The following is an 18,212-nucleotide window of genomic DNA, read 5'->3' as shown; positions in this document are numbered from 1 at the left end:
GCTGTGAGCAGCAGAAGGCGAAAGGCGACAGAAGAAAGACGAGAATGGAGGACACTCACTCAAATGATCCATTTGCTCTCTTGTAAATTTTCCAAACAGAGACGGAGCAGAATAATTTCTCCGCTCAACTAATTACACTCAATCAGTTCCTTTTTGTTTTACTCCGAACATTTAAGTTCAAACCGCTGTCCAGATTTCAACATTACTTTAAAAAGATTACATAAAGATTATCTGGAGCCACGAAATGATCAAACTAAGGTTCATCACTTTTAAGGCGAGGTTAAAATAAACGCATCATGTTTATTGCTTTAGTTCCCTGTACAATGTCTGACTTACCAGCCGGTGAGGAAGAGGCCTGCAGACTTTTTTCCTTCCTGCAGGATCAAACAGGCTACTGTCCCAAATTCAGCTGCAGAGTGGCAAGGAGAGTGCAGCGTGCTCTGAGCAAAGTTACTTCAAATCAAGGCATTAGCATTCAAAGTGGAATAAAAGACAGGGCCGGCTCAAGCCACTTTAGAAGTTCATATGCTTAAGACTCAAGCTTTGAAGAGCTGGAGAAATGAAAGCTATCTAAAGTAGGGTTATGATCCATGCAGGAGAGCGAGGGAAGCAGGGGAAAAAGAAAAAAGAAAGGAAGGGATGGAGGAAGAGAAACGGAGGGCAGGCTGCTCAAATACTGTAAGAAGGCAATTGGAGGTGATCAGCCAGAAGAGAGACTTTTAGAGCAGACGGGCAGATTAGCCAGGGAGATTGAGAGGGAAGGTAAAAAACTGAGTGTGAATTAAAGTCGGCATGATAAAAAGATGGGTACTCTAATGTAAATAAGAGATTAAAGGATAAAGGGAAAAAAGGAGGGGGAGATAAGCCTCTAACTCACAGTGGAACATCTGACATCGAGCTCTTTTACTTCTTAGTAACAAAAAGCTTCCCATCCAAGTTCAGGCAGAGAAGTGTTTGTCTAAAAGTTTTTTTTTTCTCTCTGACTGAAGCTAAAACTGTTTTGAAGCATAAGAACAGGCTGCAAGTGTGTGCATGAGTGTAGGCACACGTGTGTTAATTCATCTGTCTCGCAGTTTTTGGCGAATGCCTGTTCTCAGACAATGTGCTCTAACAGTTGTTTCTGCTGTGCCAGCATGCTGCTTCAGTCCAATCAGATTCATCCCTCTGTCCCTTTCGGTTGGTTTTGATCAAAAGCCCATTACTTTACTCAAACACTTAAAGTGTGTTAAATAAAGAAACGTATGTAACAGAAGTCTGATTCAAATCTTGCAGCAACCCATTTAAATACACAATGCTCGTGCTGAACTGATTATACATGATTATAGAGGGGTGCTCTGCCCAGTGAAGACTCTGTGGTTGAACACATATTTAAGAAAATGATACACTACGTAAAATCAATGAATAACCGTGATTAAGAACTTTGATTTCAGTATTGTTTAAAAATAATTGTGATTATCATTTTTGGCCAAAACTGTTAAGCCCTGTATCCGTGCAGCAGGATGAAACAGAAGGGCACTTCCGATCCCAATAAGCGACCATAAAAAAACTCATTAAGCCCAGAAAAAAAATGAAAGTCAGTGAATGTTGAGAGGTGATGTTGGCTTGGCAAAAGGTGCCTTTTTCTCCAACGGGTGGAGTGGTTGTGAATGCTGCTGCAGGCCGTCCATCAGCTCTATCTCTTGACAACAGGGCCAGCAGTTCCTGCTTTCTGCACAGCATCGCCAGGTCCTCTCATTTCCAGTGAGGGGATAAATCAGCTCTTTATGGGCCTGGTCGAGTGCGCTGCACCCCAGATGGATTATTAGAGGGACATATAACTCAAAGAGGCCACTGCTCCCTGAGGGACGCCTGATCACAGTGCATCAGAGGAGGGACAGGTGGCCTCCACTTTTCCACCTCCTCGCCACCCTCCTAGCCTGCCAGCCAGCATGCCTGGCTGAACGCTGGCTCGTCTGCAGCTCTTCATCGCTCACCAGCAAGATAAAACCTTGAGATCCCACTATGAAGTCGATGTTTCGCTCTAGAATCCTGATAATCCCCACTGACTCACTCTCCCAACGCGTTCCCCTTTTTTTTCTCATTCTAATCTTTTGTGATTTTCTGCATAATCAATTGTGCTATTTTGCGATGTGTTTTTTGTCTTGGAATTACCTGACTTAGAGCATGGGGAGGGTTAATGGAAGAGGAAGCTTTGTTTCTTTGACAGCCATCAGATGTTTGCCAACAAAGGCACACAAAAAGCCAGAAAAAAACCCAAAAAACATGCAAAATAAGTCAATCTACATGTTTTCAAATACTTCTCACTATGTCACAAAAATGGTCTTTTCTTTTACCTTACGTTCCGCTTTCGCTAAGAAACACAGCTAGAGAGGCAACTCAGAAAAAAAGATAATTACGGTGAGTTTTGCTTTTGACGGTTTGCTCTCCACTCACCTGTGATTGTTGTAATGATGCCAATTGAAACCCACACAAAGGCCGAGTTTTTCAATGGGCCGAGCGAAGTGGCTGCATTCTGACCGTGGAGAAGCATTTCTTTCTGGTAATTGCAGAAGCTAAAAAACAATAGCATACTGCATCCTGGTGAGTCAGTAATTGCAACCATAAGTTAGTTGGTGGCGATGCAACTTCAAACGGGATTCACGTCTTTCAGGATGTGAGTCAGACAGGGAAAAGGAGCGAATGAGAGGAGAACAAGGGAGATTGGAAGGGGTGGGTGCCGTTTACAGGGTAGAGAGGAAAGAGAGAGAGAGAAGATTAGAGCGAGAAGATGTTGAGAAGGGGGAGAAGATTAAACATGACTTGTGCCCTGCGCTCTTTGTGCCGAAATGTCTGAGTCTGCCAAAGCTTACGCTCATTTAGTCCCCCCCTCGGATCACTCCAACCCGGCTCATCAGCACACATTTGATTTCAGTCCTGATGGGCTTTTACTGAGACTTTACTTCTTTTTTTGTTGCTCCTGTTTATGTCTGTGTGTATGTGTGCACCAGCAAAATAACACAAAGGGCTGGTCAGCTGTGGAAGGCGAAGCCCGCCCGCATGGACTTTTTGGTCTGTGTGTGTGTGTGTGTGTGTGTGTGTGTGTGTGTGTGTGTGTGTTGTGCATGCATGTCCCTCTGCATGCCTGCGAGAATATAAGCCCTGGCCAGGGAGATACAGGCATTAGCAGAGATGAGCCTCGAATAGAGGAGGCAGTAATTGAAGTCTTTAAGAAAGTGAGAGGGGATTATTCGAAGTGCAATGAGCGCCACTGTCTGCTCCCGATGAGCTGAGGGTGAGGCAGAGAGAGCCGGAATGGGTGCGGATGGAGGGGACGGGCGGAGGCAAAGAGATAGTGAAAGAAAGCAAGTGAGAGGGACAGCAGGAGAGCGTGATCAAGCATGGACAAAGAAAACTGTAAATGAGGCCTTTTTGGAAGCTTGAAGGGATTATCCCCCCCCCCCCCCCCCAACAAAACAAAAAAAAAATCTTTTGGCCTTTCTCCAGCCAAGTGGTCTCCCTAGACAGAGACACAGAGCGATTTAAACGGGCCTGTTTTAAGAGAGAGAGGGAAGAAGACCGAAAAGAGCCGAATATCAACCAAGCATTTATTACCGTGTCAGCTTTAGAGGGTGGATTACTAGGAATTGGGTTTTAGCACATGCTCTTTTAAGGATGAATATGTAAGACACACGTGGTCATGTAAACCTAGAAATCAGCTAAATATTTCATTTATATTCGGGTGATTTGGAATGGGAACAAAAAAAAAAAGCACAAGAGATCTGCCCATGCTGGGATTGACAGCTTTTCTAAACATGTTTTAAATCAGTAGACATTGGAGGATTAGAGGGTAAGTCAGGAAGAGAGCGAGAGAGATGCAGCGGAAGGAAGATGGCCCTTTGATCTGCCTTTAATGGGCTCCATCGTCGAGCTCCAGCTATGGTGCTGAGCGTCGAGGCCCACCAGAGCAGCAGCAGCAGCAGCAGCAGTCGCAGCCATTGAACCATCCAGCTCTGTCACACAAGCCACTAAGACTCCAACTTCTACAGTCAGCATGAAACTTTACCACCGCTCTGTGAATACTAAATCCATTTCCAAGTGCCCAGAATATCGGTCCAATGGGAAGAAATGAGGGCAGTGAACAAAAGTGAAGCTTTAGCTCAAAGTTAAGACATTTGCAGAGCCATTACGATAGTGAGAAATCTATATTTTATAATCTCTCCTCACTCGGTTTGGGTTCAGTTGTTTATAAGGGGTTTGAGGTGGGCTTTCTTAAATATGAGCCTCTGCCTTTGGGGAAATAGTTGTACGGCTGTATGATTCAAAAGAATGTCTTAAGTAAGTTGAAATTAAACTTTGGAATAAGTCCTCACTGTGTTATCTTCGTATGTTTTATCAGGTAGGCAGGCTCATCCCGCGATGGAGAATACAGTGGTAGATTATTCTTCTCTGTCAGGAAGAAAGCTGTCTTTATAAAAACTCAGCCCCAGAGCAGAATACAGAAAAGATGAGAGGGATTGAAGAATGACAATGAGATTAAAGTTAAAGCCTCTGTGACACTCAACACTGAATACTCATGAAAAGTAAAACTAAAATCTACAACATAGGTTGGAGCATAAACTCTGAAAAATGTCCTAACGATAGAAAACAAAGATGTGCAAATTGGTACGAATTTCTTAATGGATAAATCTTAAATATACAGCGTGGATGTGCTTAAGTTCAATACTCACCTGCTGCTCCCCCACCCTCCGTTTAATCTATTACAAATGTTTTCATGAATTATTTGGTTTTCATCCATCTTTAAAGGCCAAGTGTCTATCTGCAACTTTATGTCATTTAGCTAAAGTCTAACTTCTGCAATGTGTTCTCAGTGATTAAGTGATTCGAGCCAGAGTGGGTTTTTTTTATTAAACAATGTTTGATTCATTAAGTCCTAACACTCACTAGCCCTCTATTCACCTCCCCTCTCTTCTCAGAGTTATGTTTCCCCTGGGAGAGATTGATGGTTGAGTGTGTTAGCAAGGCAGTGGCCACAGATTACAGCACACAATCGCCTCTGGGGAGGATGGCGGTTAATTGGCATTGAACCGTTAATCATGGCCGCATGGCCTTTCATTACTGAAAGGAATTAACATCAGCAGCCTGGAGACTGCAGCCATGGCCTGCCAGGACACCGAGAAAGTTTGTTTCACTCCGAAAAGATTTAATAATGGGCTCATTCAAGTGCACTAACTGACTTTTACAATATTTATTGATGTAATTAAAAAAGCAAAACATTACAGATATAGAAAGTCTCTGATGTCTATACATTAACTTTTAGTTTTGTGTTAACATGAATGTTCATAAATCCCCCTCTCCAGTTTTCAAACTGCCCCTGAACAATAGCTAAAAGTTAAGCTCAGACAGGTACGATACAAGATGTCACCGCTGTGTAACTAAGAATATTTTGTTTCCTTTCAGCTCCAACAGAGTCCCCATTGAGGCCTAGTCTTGGTGAGTAAGCACTAACTGCTTTCCTTTTGTTTCGTTTCCTTTGATATAATAATCACAACAGTAATTAAGTCACGATAAGACATAATATCATACAGGTTTTGTTTAACTGTGAGCATATGGTGTATGTGTTTGTTTAGTGGAGCTCCATGGGAAACATGCTGTGCTGCGTGACGACTTCGACTCCAACCTCCAAGCGGAGCTGGACCCGAGCATCTGGTAGGTGAAAAGGTCACGACTGCTCTTGTAGCTTAAGGGTGTGGTGGCTATCTGAATCTTCCGTGCTGTCCAAATGAAATGATTTGCTTTCATGATAAACCTCTTTTCTTCTTTGCAGGTCTGAGTGCAGTAACTGTGAGGTGGGAGAGCAGTGTGGTGTGCTGATGCATGGCAGGGCGGTCACATTCTGTGAGCCCTTTGGAGAGCGAGAGCTGGTAAGTGCCATGTTCAACCACACTGTGACCACTGTACATTTTATGGCTCATTGAACATACATTCAAACCAACTTCTGTGGAGCCACAACCACAACTTGAGTAAATTGCAGCACACTGGCAGTAACCAGTGTTTTGCCAAATGAACAGCTAAAAAGTGGTTTCTTATTTTTAGCCAAAACTTGTCTGTAGGAAATCAATTATTGAACAAAACCACTCCTTTAGCATCAAAACAGGAAAAACATTCAATAAAAATCATTGTTTTTTGGAAACTTTAAAAGTGAAAATAAAATAGAATCAATGTGCACCAACTTAGAAAAAGCAGTCTTAGACGAGACAAATGTTTGGTTTGTCTGCATGCAACGGGCTCATCTCGACTAAACAAAAACAATTAAATACAAAGTTACGTACAGCCAATATTAAATAATTTTAATTAATTTCCCATTTTGAAAAAAACATTGTGCTGAATCTGTTCAAGTCTTAAATGTGCAAATAAAGGACCCATTTAGTTCAGTTTAAAGGCAGGGTTGAACATTTTTGAAAACTAGCATGATTTTGAAAGTAGCATTCCCTCCACCCCTCACTCCCTTCCCCTATGTGCTCCCTCAAAAGCTGCACCCCTTACTTAAATGCACTTGTGCCAAGCGAATATCAGCTCATGTTTTGAGTGTGTGGGCTCGTGCATGTATGGGGTGGAGAGCGAGCAGGAAGACAGGGAGGCATGATTGGTTCATAAAACTCCCACCGAGTACAGACACTGGTCAAAGTTTTTGCGAGTTTACAACGAGCCAGTGAATTATTAATGTCTACTTAAAGATATAAAGAATAGATAGATAGATAGATAGATAGATAGACATATCATATTCTACAGTTGTACAACCAAATTAAAGCTTCACCTTAAAGTGCACACATACAGTCATCCACACAAACAACAAAAACTCTCATTCAGGTATGTTTGCAGAGTATGTGCATTCTTTTTTTAGCTCAAACTAACTTTTCAGTCCACTGCAGGTCAGCTCTTGTAAATGGTATGGATTATGTCGGTTTTGAAAATAAAATGAAAAACAGATGGACCACAAGTGACTCACACACTATAAACATTAAACAACACAGCACAATAACTCAATGATTATCAGAAATGTATGCCTTCATTCTATGTCTACAAAGTGGATTTCAGATTATTTACTGTGTTAAACAAGATTAAAGCAGTCAGCAGCAGAGAAGTGTTTAGCATCACATTTTTCGGTGTGCTTCTCTGATAAGCGTTTTCTTTGTCTCTCAGTCCTCCAAATGTCTGATGCAGCTGCCTGGCAGCTCTTCTGTCAAGTGCAAAAAGCGTACACGTCCAGAAGCATAGAAGAGAGGGTTGCCAATGCAACAAAGTGGACAAATACTGAACTATACAGAGCAGTTATTATTACATTTTCCTAAGTCTTTCTGTCTCTTTTGCTCATACAAACACATACCTCCACATGAATACAACACACACAAGGTTGTCTCACTCCTGCAGTGATTAGAAATTTCCCCAAAATGGTTCAAAACACTTGAAACCATTGATAGATGTGATCACATGAAAAGGCTTAACGTAGCAGAACACAGCTTTTCTTTGCACATCAAATTAAATAAAAAAACATCTCAAAGTGGGTTAACTGTCGATATAATTTCAAACTTTGCCTTGTGTTTCTTTCCCAGACGACTGTACCTCTCAACACCAGCACTGCTTTCGTCCTGCAGTTTGCCCTGGGTGAGTATAAAATCCTTACATGCTTTGCAAACAGAGCCTACGTATCATGCGTAATAGGCTATCCTCAGGAAATAGGCCTGTTACATGTCAGTGATTCAACTGATAGACACTGTATAGTGTGTTTCTTACTCTTTCTCTCCTATCACAATAATGAATCATTTAAACTATTCTGGAAAGACACCCACAAGGCCATAGCAGAGTTTTTAGAGGTGTTCTATTTTTCATGTCAATTACATGCATCCACCAGTTCTCAGGGGAACCAGCAGGAAGAAAAATAACAGTGCATACTCAGAGACAACCCCTCTGACCTTGGTCCTCCTGTGCTTCTCTTTTGCGCTCTTTTCTTGCATCCTTCGTTCTGTCTGGCCTCACTCTCATTTACAACATTTATGTGCGTTTTTGAAGCTCCGAAGCTGTGTAGCAAAGTGGTTGCAGGTTGATGCACAGCTGTACTTTGTCGGAGTGGAGCAGCACGGCAGGACACTGACTGCACACCATGAGGCATTGTGGGAGAAGCGGGGGGAGTCAGGGATTGGAGGGGCAGGTGGTTGGGACATGGAGGTTTACCTGCTTTCTCCATTAGCCACCTTTGACCCTGCCAGCTCCCAAAGCATGCACACTAACACACATTATAAGTTTGCCAAAATATGATAATCCCACAAAATGTACCGCAGAAATATATGAACATACACTAGTGTTAACTTAAGTGTCTTTCTATAATAACTTTATTTATCTAGCAACATTAAAAACACAGGTTTACAAAGTGCTTGAAAATCATCAAAAACAAGAACAAAGCAAGCACAAACAACAGCAACAACATGACAAATGTGAAAAACTAACACCCAAAAGACCCGACCATGACCCAGGCAAAACAAGAACCCAACAACAGACCAAGCATTCCTCCTCTGACCATCTCTGCCCAACCCCTTCTGCCAGGCCTGTTAAGCTGCTGATCTCTTACTTCCACCACGACCGCACTTAAACATAATTTTCCACTTGGATAAGTGAGGGAATGTGGGAGTAATCAGTCAGAAGAAGCCACCGTGTCAGGCCGAGGGGTATACCAAGGATCATTGCCCGACTGATAGAATTGAACAGTTCTAAAAGGAAACAAGCTAACTGCGTTTGTTAGCTGTCCATCAACAGAAGTGCTTTAACAGTCTTGTGTGTCTGTTCTCTGTGTGTGTTTCTATTCCCTAGGCTCAGGTTCCTGCCGGTTCAGTTACTCAGACCCCAGCATCACTGTGTCATACAGCCTCAGTGGTAACACCAACACCTCTGATGACTGGATCACACTGGAGAAGATCAGGTCTCTCTCTTTCTCTCGTCTCTTCTTCCTTCATCCTCATCCTTCCCACAGTCCATCCATCTGTTCTGAACACCCGCCCTCTCTCTCTTTTTTTTTCCCTCATTCACACCTCCCCCTCTTAATTTGTCATTCCTCTCCTGTTTGCATCCCCCCCCCCCCGATTTCCATCCCTCTATCCCTCCCTCTTCTGCTAAATAAATACACTCATAATGTGTCTAACTACAATAAGCTGGCGTAAGTGCATGTTATCCATTTGTATTGAAGCAGAGCAAAAGTGAAATGTTCCTTTGTTTCATTCTTGCGTCACTTCAAAACTAAGGCACACAATTCCTCTGCATATTCGACCATTTCAGCCTCAATTGAATGACGAAAGATGATTTTTTTTTTATGCATTAAAAAGGAACACTTTATTATACATGAGCCACTGCCCACGTGTTCGCCAAGACACTAATGTTGTTTAATGTTCCTCTCCTCCAGAGCCCCTACCAACAGCAGCACTGTCGTCCACCTGCTTCCCTTGCCACATAAATCCAGGACTGATGGTGTCCGTCTCCGTTGGTCTCAGGAGGTCCCCCAGGGCCCTGAAGGCTACGAGTCCTGCTGGGGTCTGGACAACGTGCTGCTGGTAAATGCTGCACACAAAGCGCCCCTCATGGAAGACAATCTCGACCCTCCAGATACTGGCAACTGGCTCTTCTTCCCTGGAGCTACCGTCAAGGTACAGTGATAACTAAGCAATGAACATTGATGTTAAATCTCCACTTTACAAGTTTATTTCATTTAAAGGATTGGTTGCCCTGTATCTAGGAATATGATAGAAGGTGTAAAGAACAAACATATCTGTTAAGAAACTTGCTCTTATTGAGAGACAGAATTGTACATGTTAAAGCACAATACATATTATCATTTCAGAAATGTTTACAAGAAAGGAGTGATAAGTTATAAGCACATTATTTTAGCAAGAAACTCATTGACTAATTGCACATTTCACACCTGTGTTTCTATTGGACAGCATGCCTGTCAGTCAGAGGGCAACGCCCTGTATTTCCACGGGGGTGAAGGAGTTAGCCACAGCTTTGCCTCCACCAGAGACATTGACCTTCATCGTGAGGAAGGAAGAAGCTACTGGGAAGAAGACTTTGAAAGTGCCCCCTCAAAGTAAGTCAGGAAATGGTCCCAACCTCCTCAATTTAACCAAATCCTTTAATCTTAAACCAGTTAGGAAGTAAACTTTTATTCTGTTTTGCCTCTTATATACGCTGTGACAAAGTGCTTTATAAGTGCACATAAAACTTATTGTATCAAAACATTTCAGAAATTACAGGGGGAAGACTATTAAAATAAAATACATTACAAACAAAAACATGGGAGTAATACATTGTTAAAAGGCCAATGAGTAGTTTATGGGCTTTCATAAAAGGTTTTATGTGCTCGGCAGACCTGATATTGAGGGGGAGTTTGTTCCATAGAAATAGAGTTATAAGTATAAAACATAATGTTATACCAGACCTAAACAAATATCTTTGATGATTTTAAAAGACAAACGTAAAAAAGGACCAAAAAGAATGTAAAACATAATCATGGATGTAGAGTCATCTGTCACTTGTTATATGTCGTGGTGCGACAAGCAGCAGGTTGCACAAGTTTAAGTCAGGCCTGCAGGCTTACACAGGTTAATGCCATACCTCTGACTGCTACATAGACAGCACTCCATCTGTTCAGGGTTAGACACATACACAAAAACCCACAGTGGACCGCAGACAGCAAGGAAACGCTGTCAAGAGCACTGCAAGGGGTCGGGAGATGAAAGAGCAGAGATGATCAATAGTGTTGCTGCCAGAGATTAATTAACAGCACTCGTGCACCAGGTTTGTCAGCACAATTTTTCATACATGAGAGGGGCCTTAAGCAGAGGTTTGTTTCTACGAGGAGGCTGCGCCCTCACAGCTTTCAGCTGCATGCCATTATGCTGCATTGCATGCTAACGCTCACCCATGAGGTGTCATGGGCTAACACATGAGTGTGGTAGGTAGGAGAAAGTTTTGTTGGTGTAAATTCTACACCCTGCTTGTAGTGTCATTTTAGTCAACATTGGCTTTGACAGAAGCTGCTTATATTCTGCATGGTGCAAAATATAAAGGAACAGGGGGGAGAAGGGGAGGGGGGCTAGAAGAATGCAGGAGGGAGAAAGAGAGATGACATACTGAGTTAACTTCTGTCAGTGCTAATGAGGATCCTCTCTCCACTGTGCTCAAATATGCGTCTGCGTGTGTGTGTAGGTGTGTGTGTGTGTGTGTGTGTGTGTGTGTGTGTGTGTGTGTGTGTGTGTGTGTGTGTGACGATGTATATGTAAGTCCTCTTCCAGGTGATTTATGCCATTTTCCAGGCATAGTGAGTTTGTTTACCGACAAGGTGTGAAATACGGCATGTGCTTACTGACTTCAGCAACACTCCAGGAGAAGATGCTGGGGATAGGAGGCAATCTATAAACACAAGTGTGCACTTCATGTCAACACTTGTGCTTATGTATACTTATTAAGGTCACATTTCAGGGTTAAAGAGAACCTATTTAGCTTTTTTTTAATTTTCTGTAAAAGAACTTGATGTGTCATGGCAAAGTTTCAAATAATGAGGTAAACAAAGGTAAAGTATTTCCTGTTAGCAAAACGCTTATCCATTGGACTGCGTTTCCTTTCTTTCCCCTTTCTGTTGCAAGCTGAAAGCTTTTTACAAAAGACTTTACTCTGAGCTGAAAGCCTGTCAAACTAAACAGTTTATGGTCAATGTAGTTACACAAACTCTAAACAGCAAGTGGCAGCAGGCATTTCATGTATTCCAGCATACAAATAACCTGCAGAGGAATGTGTTATACACTCATTTTGGGGACTGGTAAAACACATACTACTAAAGCCATATTCAATAACTTGTGTTTTAATTTTCAATCATTAATTTCTATTTCATCTACTTTTTCTTTGCCATTGACTGACAGCAGACTGTGCAGGTTTTACTAAGTTTTGGGATGTGTCATCCAACAGTTTTGGCATTGAGCACATTTATCTCACATAGAGCTATTACTGGAAACATATTTATAAATATTTGTACATGAATCATACAGGATAATTAAAAGACTAAATCCAGTTTAGCCTTCTTCTCCAGCATTATGTACTCCTCTGTGATGCTTGTTTTTAAACTTGATCTGATTGTGAAAAAAATGAGCCGCCAACTACTTGAGTGAAGTGTAGAATGCTTGCTTGAATGTTTGCTTCTTTAAAATTATTTATTTGTTTAATACCTCTTACACCACTTATTGTTTGAAATGATCATGTATCTTAAAAAAAAAAATCCAAAAAACTAGCCCTCCCTGTCTTTTATTTTCTCGCAGCTGGGACATTGAGGGAGCCGTCTATGGGACCCAGTGTGGAGAGATTGAGTCGGGCTCAGCGCTGGTGTTTGAGAGTGAGGGAAGGAGGAAGGTGTGCACGCCATACCTCGACACCACATCTTATGGAAACCTTCGCTTCCACTTCACCATGGGTAGAGGAAACCTTCCATCCAAAATAACATTGTGATATGTATGATTGTGTATTTGTCGCTGATGTTACCAACAATAGCTTCATTTAATATTTTGAAAACTAGACAGCCTCAGTCTTTAGGGTTCATTTATGATGATGTTTTCCACTTGTGTGTGATATGAAGTGAACGCATCAGTAAGGGTGTGTTTGTTTGAAGGTGGCGGTGACTGTGATCCAGGGGAGTCCCATGAGAACGATGTGATTGTGTTTGGAAGGTCTGAAGGACGGAGGGAGCGTGTGGTGCTCGACACTCTTCCATACTCTTCTTACAGGGTGAGAGACGTACGCAACATCTTTATGTAAAAGAACGTATTCATGTCTTTTAGACATGAACTTTATTGCTAAACAACTGGTTTGCCATTCCCAGACATGAATGATGTATTTCTATGTGTCATTGAATGATTTAACCCCTTGACGCCCATTGTCACGAATTTGCATCAAACCGCTTCCGCTCCAAAGGCAGCCAAAATAGCGTCTGTATTCCTCCGTTGCGGGTTGATGAACTTTCAATACATACCTTGAAACCTAATGCAAGCATTAGATGTTCAGTCGGAGACAGAACAACATTCGTTTGATGTGCTATGTATGTGCTATGTATGTGCTATTTTTATGTAATGTCTATTTTATGTGCTAATTTCAAATAAACTTTCTCAACTTACATGTAAAAAAAGTTGTAATACAAATTCAGCCGTCAAGGGGTTAAGGATTAAGAATCTGGGGCTTTTTAAATTGCAAAATGACGTTTGTTTGGAAGCCCTGAAGATAACCTCACAGGTCATAACATTTTGGCTCTATTAATAAGCCACATTTAATGATTTAGCCATCATAACAAGTATGATAAAGGCCTCTGAAGTATTTCCCTTCTCATTCTTACATTTTTCATACTTGGAGTGCATGTCCCCCCATTTTGTGTGGCTGATCATTTAATCTATTCCTTAAAAAAAGTCAAACTTAAATTTCCCTAGCCTGTTTTCCATGATGAGCAGTTGCTGCTGTCTCACGATAGATATAAAGTATGCATTTGTGATCTTTGTAGCAGTTAAGGGATCATTACTTTTCGACGTGTAGGACAAAAAATAAGCAATTTGGAGATCTGATCTTGAGCTGCAGGGAAATGTGTTGCAAAAACATTGGCTACTCTCCCTTATTTTCCAATATTTGTCTGGTCTGTTTTATTCATTATTCCTCTGCTTTTCCCTTCTCAGACTCCTGCAGTGGTATCTATAGGGCTGCCCGTTGAGTTACAAACACCAGTCACTCAGTTCTGCCTGGAGCAGCGATCACACGGAGGTGCCAACCGTCACGTGTGGGCCGTGGACTTCATGCAGCTGCTACCTGTGCTGCCTGGAACTCACACACATGTTGCTCAGTTCTCCATCAACCTGGGCTGTGGCTCTTACCAGCCTGCCAACAGGTGTGACACATTTTAAAACTAGGTTAGGCTTTCATGTGGACATATTGTGACATTATAGGTCAAATCATAAGGTTGGCTGCAACAAAGGAGACCTCCATACGAACTGAGGCGCCCCAAATGAATATAAACTCAGACTTATTTTTTTTGATGTTGAGAATGGGAACAGGTGCACACAGGAAACAAAACATAAGGGTTTGATGCCTCCAAACAGCAGTCACTAGAGAAAGCTGAACTCAATTCATATCTCAGCAATAAGTTACATAAGTTCAAGGAGTTTCTGTAGGTCATGTTATATTCTTTTCTGTGTATTAAGATCCTCAAGTTTTAAAATAGTTGGAGTTATTGGAAGCTGCTTTTGGATCAAATGTCTTACCGCACAGGGGATAAAGACACAAGCAGTACAGTGAAATCTCAGAAGGCTTGCGGATACTCTTGTTTTATTCTTTTGTCATTCCAAAGTATTCTCTGATACAGACACTGATACTATATATGTTGATGTTTTCTTCCAAAAGTGTGAGTCTGGAGTTTTCCACCAATCAGGGTCGCTCCTGGTCCCTGCTCCACACTGAGTGTCTGCCAGAGCTCTGCACTGGACCCCATCTACCTCACAGCACCATATACTCCTCCGACAACTACAGCGGGTAGGAATGAATCTGGATCTGTTTGTGTGTAACTCTACATGTATTCACTGTATGTCAGTGTTGGTACATACATTTTTTTTTTCATTTCCTTAGGTGGACCAGAATCTCCATCCCTCTGCCAAACGCTGCCCTGACAGAGACAACAAGGTTCCGCTGGAAACAGTCTGGCACCGGAATGGGCAACATGTGGGCAATAGATAATGGTTAGTAAGCCTGAAAACCTCTTTAAAATACACTGTCACAAACATTTGTCTTACTGTTCAGCTATCTATGCAACAGCTTCTCTTGCACAACTACAAGCTTTACTGAGAAATGAAATGGACATCCTGTGTTTTGCATTAGTGTATATGGGTCCAGCATGTCTTCGTTTCTGCTCTGGGAGAGGACATTGTTCTCGCACTGGCTGCAAGTAAGGATCTTCTTTTTATTGAACCAAATAAATCCAATGTCCCACATAATGTGCCTCGCTGTACCATTCGCCATTCAAAATTAATCACCTAGTTTTATGGTTATAATTTATTAATGGGCCACTTCTTTTTCTCATTTATACCCTTCACTGTTTTTCATTTCTCTTCCTACCTCTTCTCTCCGGCTCCCAGGTGTGATCCAGGCTTCAGTGGTCCAGCCTGTGAGCTTGCCTCCCAGACCTTCCCGGCTTTTCTGTCGGAGGGTTTCTCCAGCCCACGCCTCTCCTCCTACCACAGCTTTTCCTCTCTTCGCGGGGCTGAGGTCAGCTTTGGCTGTGGGGTGCTGGCCAGCGGCAAGGCCCTTGTTTTCAACAGGGACAGCAGGAGACACTTGGTCACTGCGCCACTAGACAGTTCCCAGGCCAGGTAATGAAAGCGTCCAAAAGGAGCAGATGATGAATGTACATTTTTTTTTTTTTTAAACTTGGTCTATTCACAAACACTTATACATTATACATGCTAACAAACAGATTCTGCGTCTGCTGATTTCACCACTTTAGGATTAGTTTGTTACCCAAACTTTTGACTTCTGATTTATTCTGCAACTGTTCCATCCAGTCACCTATCCATTCTCCTCTTTCATCAATAACTCTTTCCATCATAATATATGCTGGGAGATGGATTGTGATCATGGGTAGGACTGCAGATGAGAGGAGAGGATGAAAATGTGAAGGGGAAAGATAGAGAGGGAGTGATGAAGTTAGATATGGCATCTGTGTTAGATTGATTATGCCTGTTGCGGCTCTCTGTGTGCCACCTGATGGCCATATTTAATGCCAGTTTCCTGGCTGATTGAGTGAACAGCTGTCTGGAAGAGGAAACTGCAGCACAATTGGAAGCACAGATCAGACAAGGACAAAGAGTGCTGGGGGGGTGACTGGCAGCCAAAGATAGATGATGGAAATTGTAATAAATAACATTAGTATTGATGATAGTGTGTTAGCCAAAACATGAATGAACTTGTAAGAGGAAGAAATTGCGAAGTATGTACTGTTAACATGGATACATGAATACATGAACTCTGACTCTCATTCACTCTTTCTTTCCCTCCACCTTCTCTCATCTAATTTTGTCCTCATTCATTTAATCATCTCATCCATCATCCTGCCACCTCCCTCCCACCTCTCTGCTCTGCATGACGCTCTGTTTATCTACCCTTTTACCTCTCTCTCTCTGTCACCTCTATTTCACGACCACGATCTTGGTCACCTCACTATTTCTTCTCATTTATCAACTTGCCCTTCTCTCTCTCTCTTTTTTATTTTTTTAAACAACACGTCTTTCCGAAGTTCTACCTTCCTCTCTGCTTCTCTCTCCACAACTAACCCTACTTGTTCTGACTCTTTTGTTCCGCCCTCCTCTTGCTTCTTTTCTCTGCAGGTACCTACAGTTTACCCTTCGCCTGGGCAGCCGCAGCACCTTGAGCTCATGTCCAGCCCCCGACCAGCCAGGGGAGGGTGTCCTGCTTCATTACTCCTCAGACAACGGCATCACCTGGACGCTGCTGCAGCACTACGCCTACCAAGGCTTCCACGAGCCAAGGTAGTTCCGTGGTTTATCGGTTCAATGCTTATGAATCCTCAGAGACACTATAGCTCCATTAACACACACATTTGCGGTGCTAATGGTGTGCTGGAGGTGTAAGCCACTGGGACCCCTCGAGTCAGTTAGTGGCGTCTATGTGTGTAATGAAGACAAAGTGGACTGGGCTCCAGCTGTTCAGGCTGGGTCTCAGAGCTCTTCATCAGTACTCGGAAGGTCAACAGGCGCGGGTGAGACAGGGACAAGTATAACCAAAGTCTCTAACCTGCAGGTGTAAGCGCAGGTTGTCCCTGTTTATTTAAAGAAAACAGCTTGATAAAAGGTCAGCTTGAACAAAAACAGGAGGTGTGTTGACGACAGATTGAGGTATAAGACGTAACAAGTGACACTAGATGTTTTATGTGTGAACTGTTGTGTCATTATGACTATTTGTATGGTTTAAGAATCTATTGACAAATGCCCAAGTGCACGGTATTAATGAACAACAGAGTGTGATAATGTGGGCTTTAAATCTGAGTAATAGTTTAGTCAGCTTGTGTGATTCATTCCAACTAAAATGTTTGCCATCGTACCGTCACTAAAACTCTGCAGTCGTAATGAGGGAAAGAGGTAATGTCAATAGAGTTGAGTAAATCATCTCTTTCTCTCAACCAGGATCGTGTCAGTTGAGCTCCCAACTGGCGCTCGCAAGTTTGGTGTGCAGTTCCGCTGGTGGCAGCCGTACCACTCCGGTCGTGGGCACGATGTGTGGGCCCTGGATGAAATCAGCATGACCTCTGTGCTGTTCAACACCATTAGTCTCGACTTTAGCAACGTGCTTGATGTTACCCAGAGTCTTGGATTCTATCTCGGGCATGTACAGCCCTACTGCCAGCACGACTGGACCCTCAGGTAGGAGACCTCAAGTAGCAATGCAAGTTCTAACTTGGCATTGTGCCTTTGGTTTTAGTTTCTATGAAGTGAAAGTGAGTCATAGACTTCTGCATCCAACTTACACTGTGATGTTCACCTTTCCTCAATGCTGTGCTTTTAGTTTCTCCGGTGAGCCCAGCCCTGGCTCGAGTATCCGCTATGTGGAAACTCAGTCAATGCAGATCGGAGCCTCCTACAGTCTCCAGTTCTCACTGGTCATGGGCTGTGGTCGGGAACCCTCCCCTCACATTGACACTCAAGTTCGCTTGGAGTTCTCCACCAACCACGGCCTCACTTGGCACTTGGTGAAAGAGGTAAGCAGATAAAAAAGTATCAACTTTGTTTCCAATATTAAGGAATAATTAATACCCAATAGATACCGTTTTCACAGCCTGCAGCACACGTTTTTTTAAACTGAAACTTGTCGAAATTATCCTTGAGAGACCCAAGGGAAAATATCATTTATTTATGATCATGAATATTAATTTACCAATTAAAGCTTCAGTTAGAGTGTGTAAATGAGAGTAAATAATGACGGTCTTTAAATGTGGCACTTTTTTTTTTTTTTTCTGATGAGAAATTATCGCAATTGCTTTTTTTTTAATGTCCTGCTATTAGCGGATACATGGCAATACTTGAATCAGAAAGCAGATTATCCTTCCATGATTCAACAAAGATTTCCTGTGATCACAACTGGCTCATAAATATTCATAA

General features: G+C 42.4%; 1 protein-coding gene across 6 annotated transcripts in view; it reads left to right on the top strand.

The window, feature by feature from the left end:
- reln (reelin) overlaps window positions 1-18,212 on the top strand; it is a 90,139-nt gene that overhangs the window by 49,204 nt on the left and 22,723 nt on the right. For all 6 annotated transcript variants that reach the window (XM_079346463.1, XM_079346462.1, XM_079346461.1 and 3 more), the window contains exons 5-21: window positions 5,437-5,469; window positions 5,607-5,685; window positions 5,804-5,900; window positions 7,590-7,641; window positions 8,842-8,950; window positions 9,428-9,668; window positions 9,963-10,108; window positions 12,333-12,484; window positions 12,680-12,795; window positions 13,728-13,936; window positions 14,449-14,577; window positions 14,671-14,780; window positions 14,920-14,986; window positions 15,177-15,410; window positions 16,425-16,586; window positions 17,241-17,477; window positions 17,620-17,812. In XM_079346463.1, the coding sequence (XP_079202589.1) occupies window positions 5,437-5,469; window positions 5,607-5,685; window positions 5,804-5,900; window positions 7,590-7,641; window positions 8,842-8,950; window positions 9,428-9,668; window positions 9,963-10,108; window positions 12,333-12,484; window positions 12,680-12,795; window positions 13,728-13,936; window positions 14,449-14,577; window positions 14,671-14,780; window positions 14,920-14,986; window positions 15,177-15,410; window positions 16,425-16,586; window positions 17,241-17,477; window positions 17,620-17,812 (2,366 nt within the window). The remainder of the gene's footprint in view (window positions 1-5,436; window positions 5,470-5,606; window positions 5,686-5,803; window positions 5,901-7,589; window positions 7,642-8,841; window positions 8,951-9,427; window positions 9,669-9,962; window positions 10,109-12,332; window positions 12,485-12,679; window positions 12,796-13,727; window positions 13,937-14,448; window positions 14,578-14,670; window positions 14,781-14,919; window positions 14,987-15,176; window positions 15,411-16,424; window positions 16,587-17,240; window positions 17,478-17,619; window positions 17,813-18,212) is intronic.

The sequence above is a fragment of the Symphodus melops genome (genome assembly GCF_947650265.1).
Source record: "Symphodus melops genome assembly, chromosome: 6".
Classification (NCBI taxonomy): Eukaryota; Metazoa; Chordata; class Actinopteri; order Labriformes; family Labridae; genus Symphodus; species Symphodus melops.
This window is presented reverse-complemented; position numbering and strand designations above follow the sequence as displayed.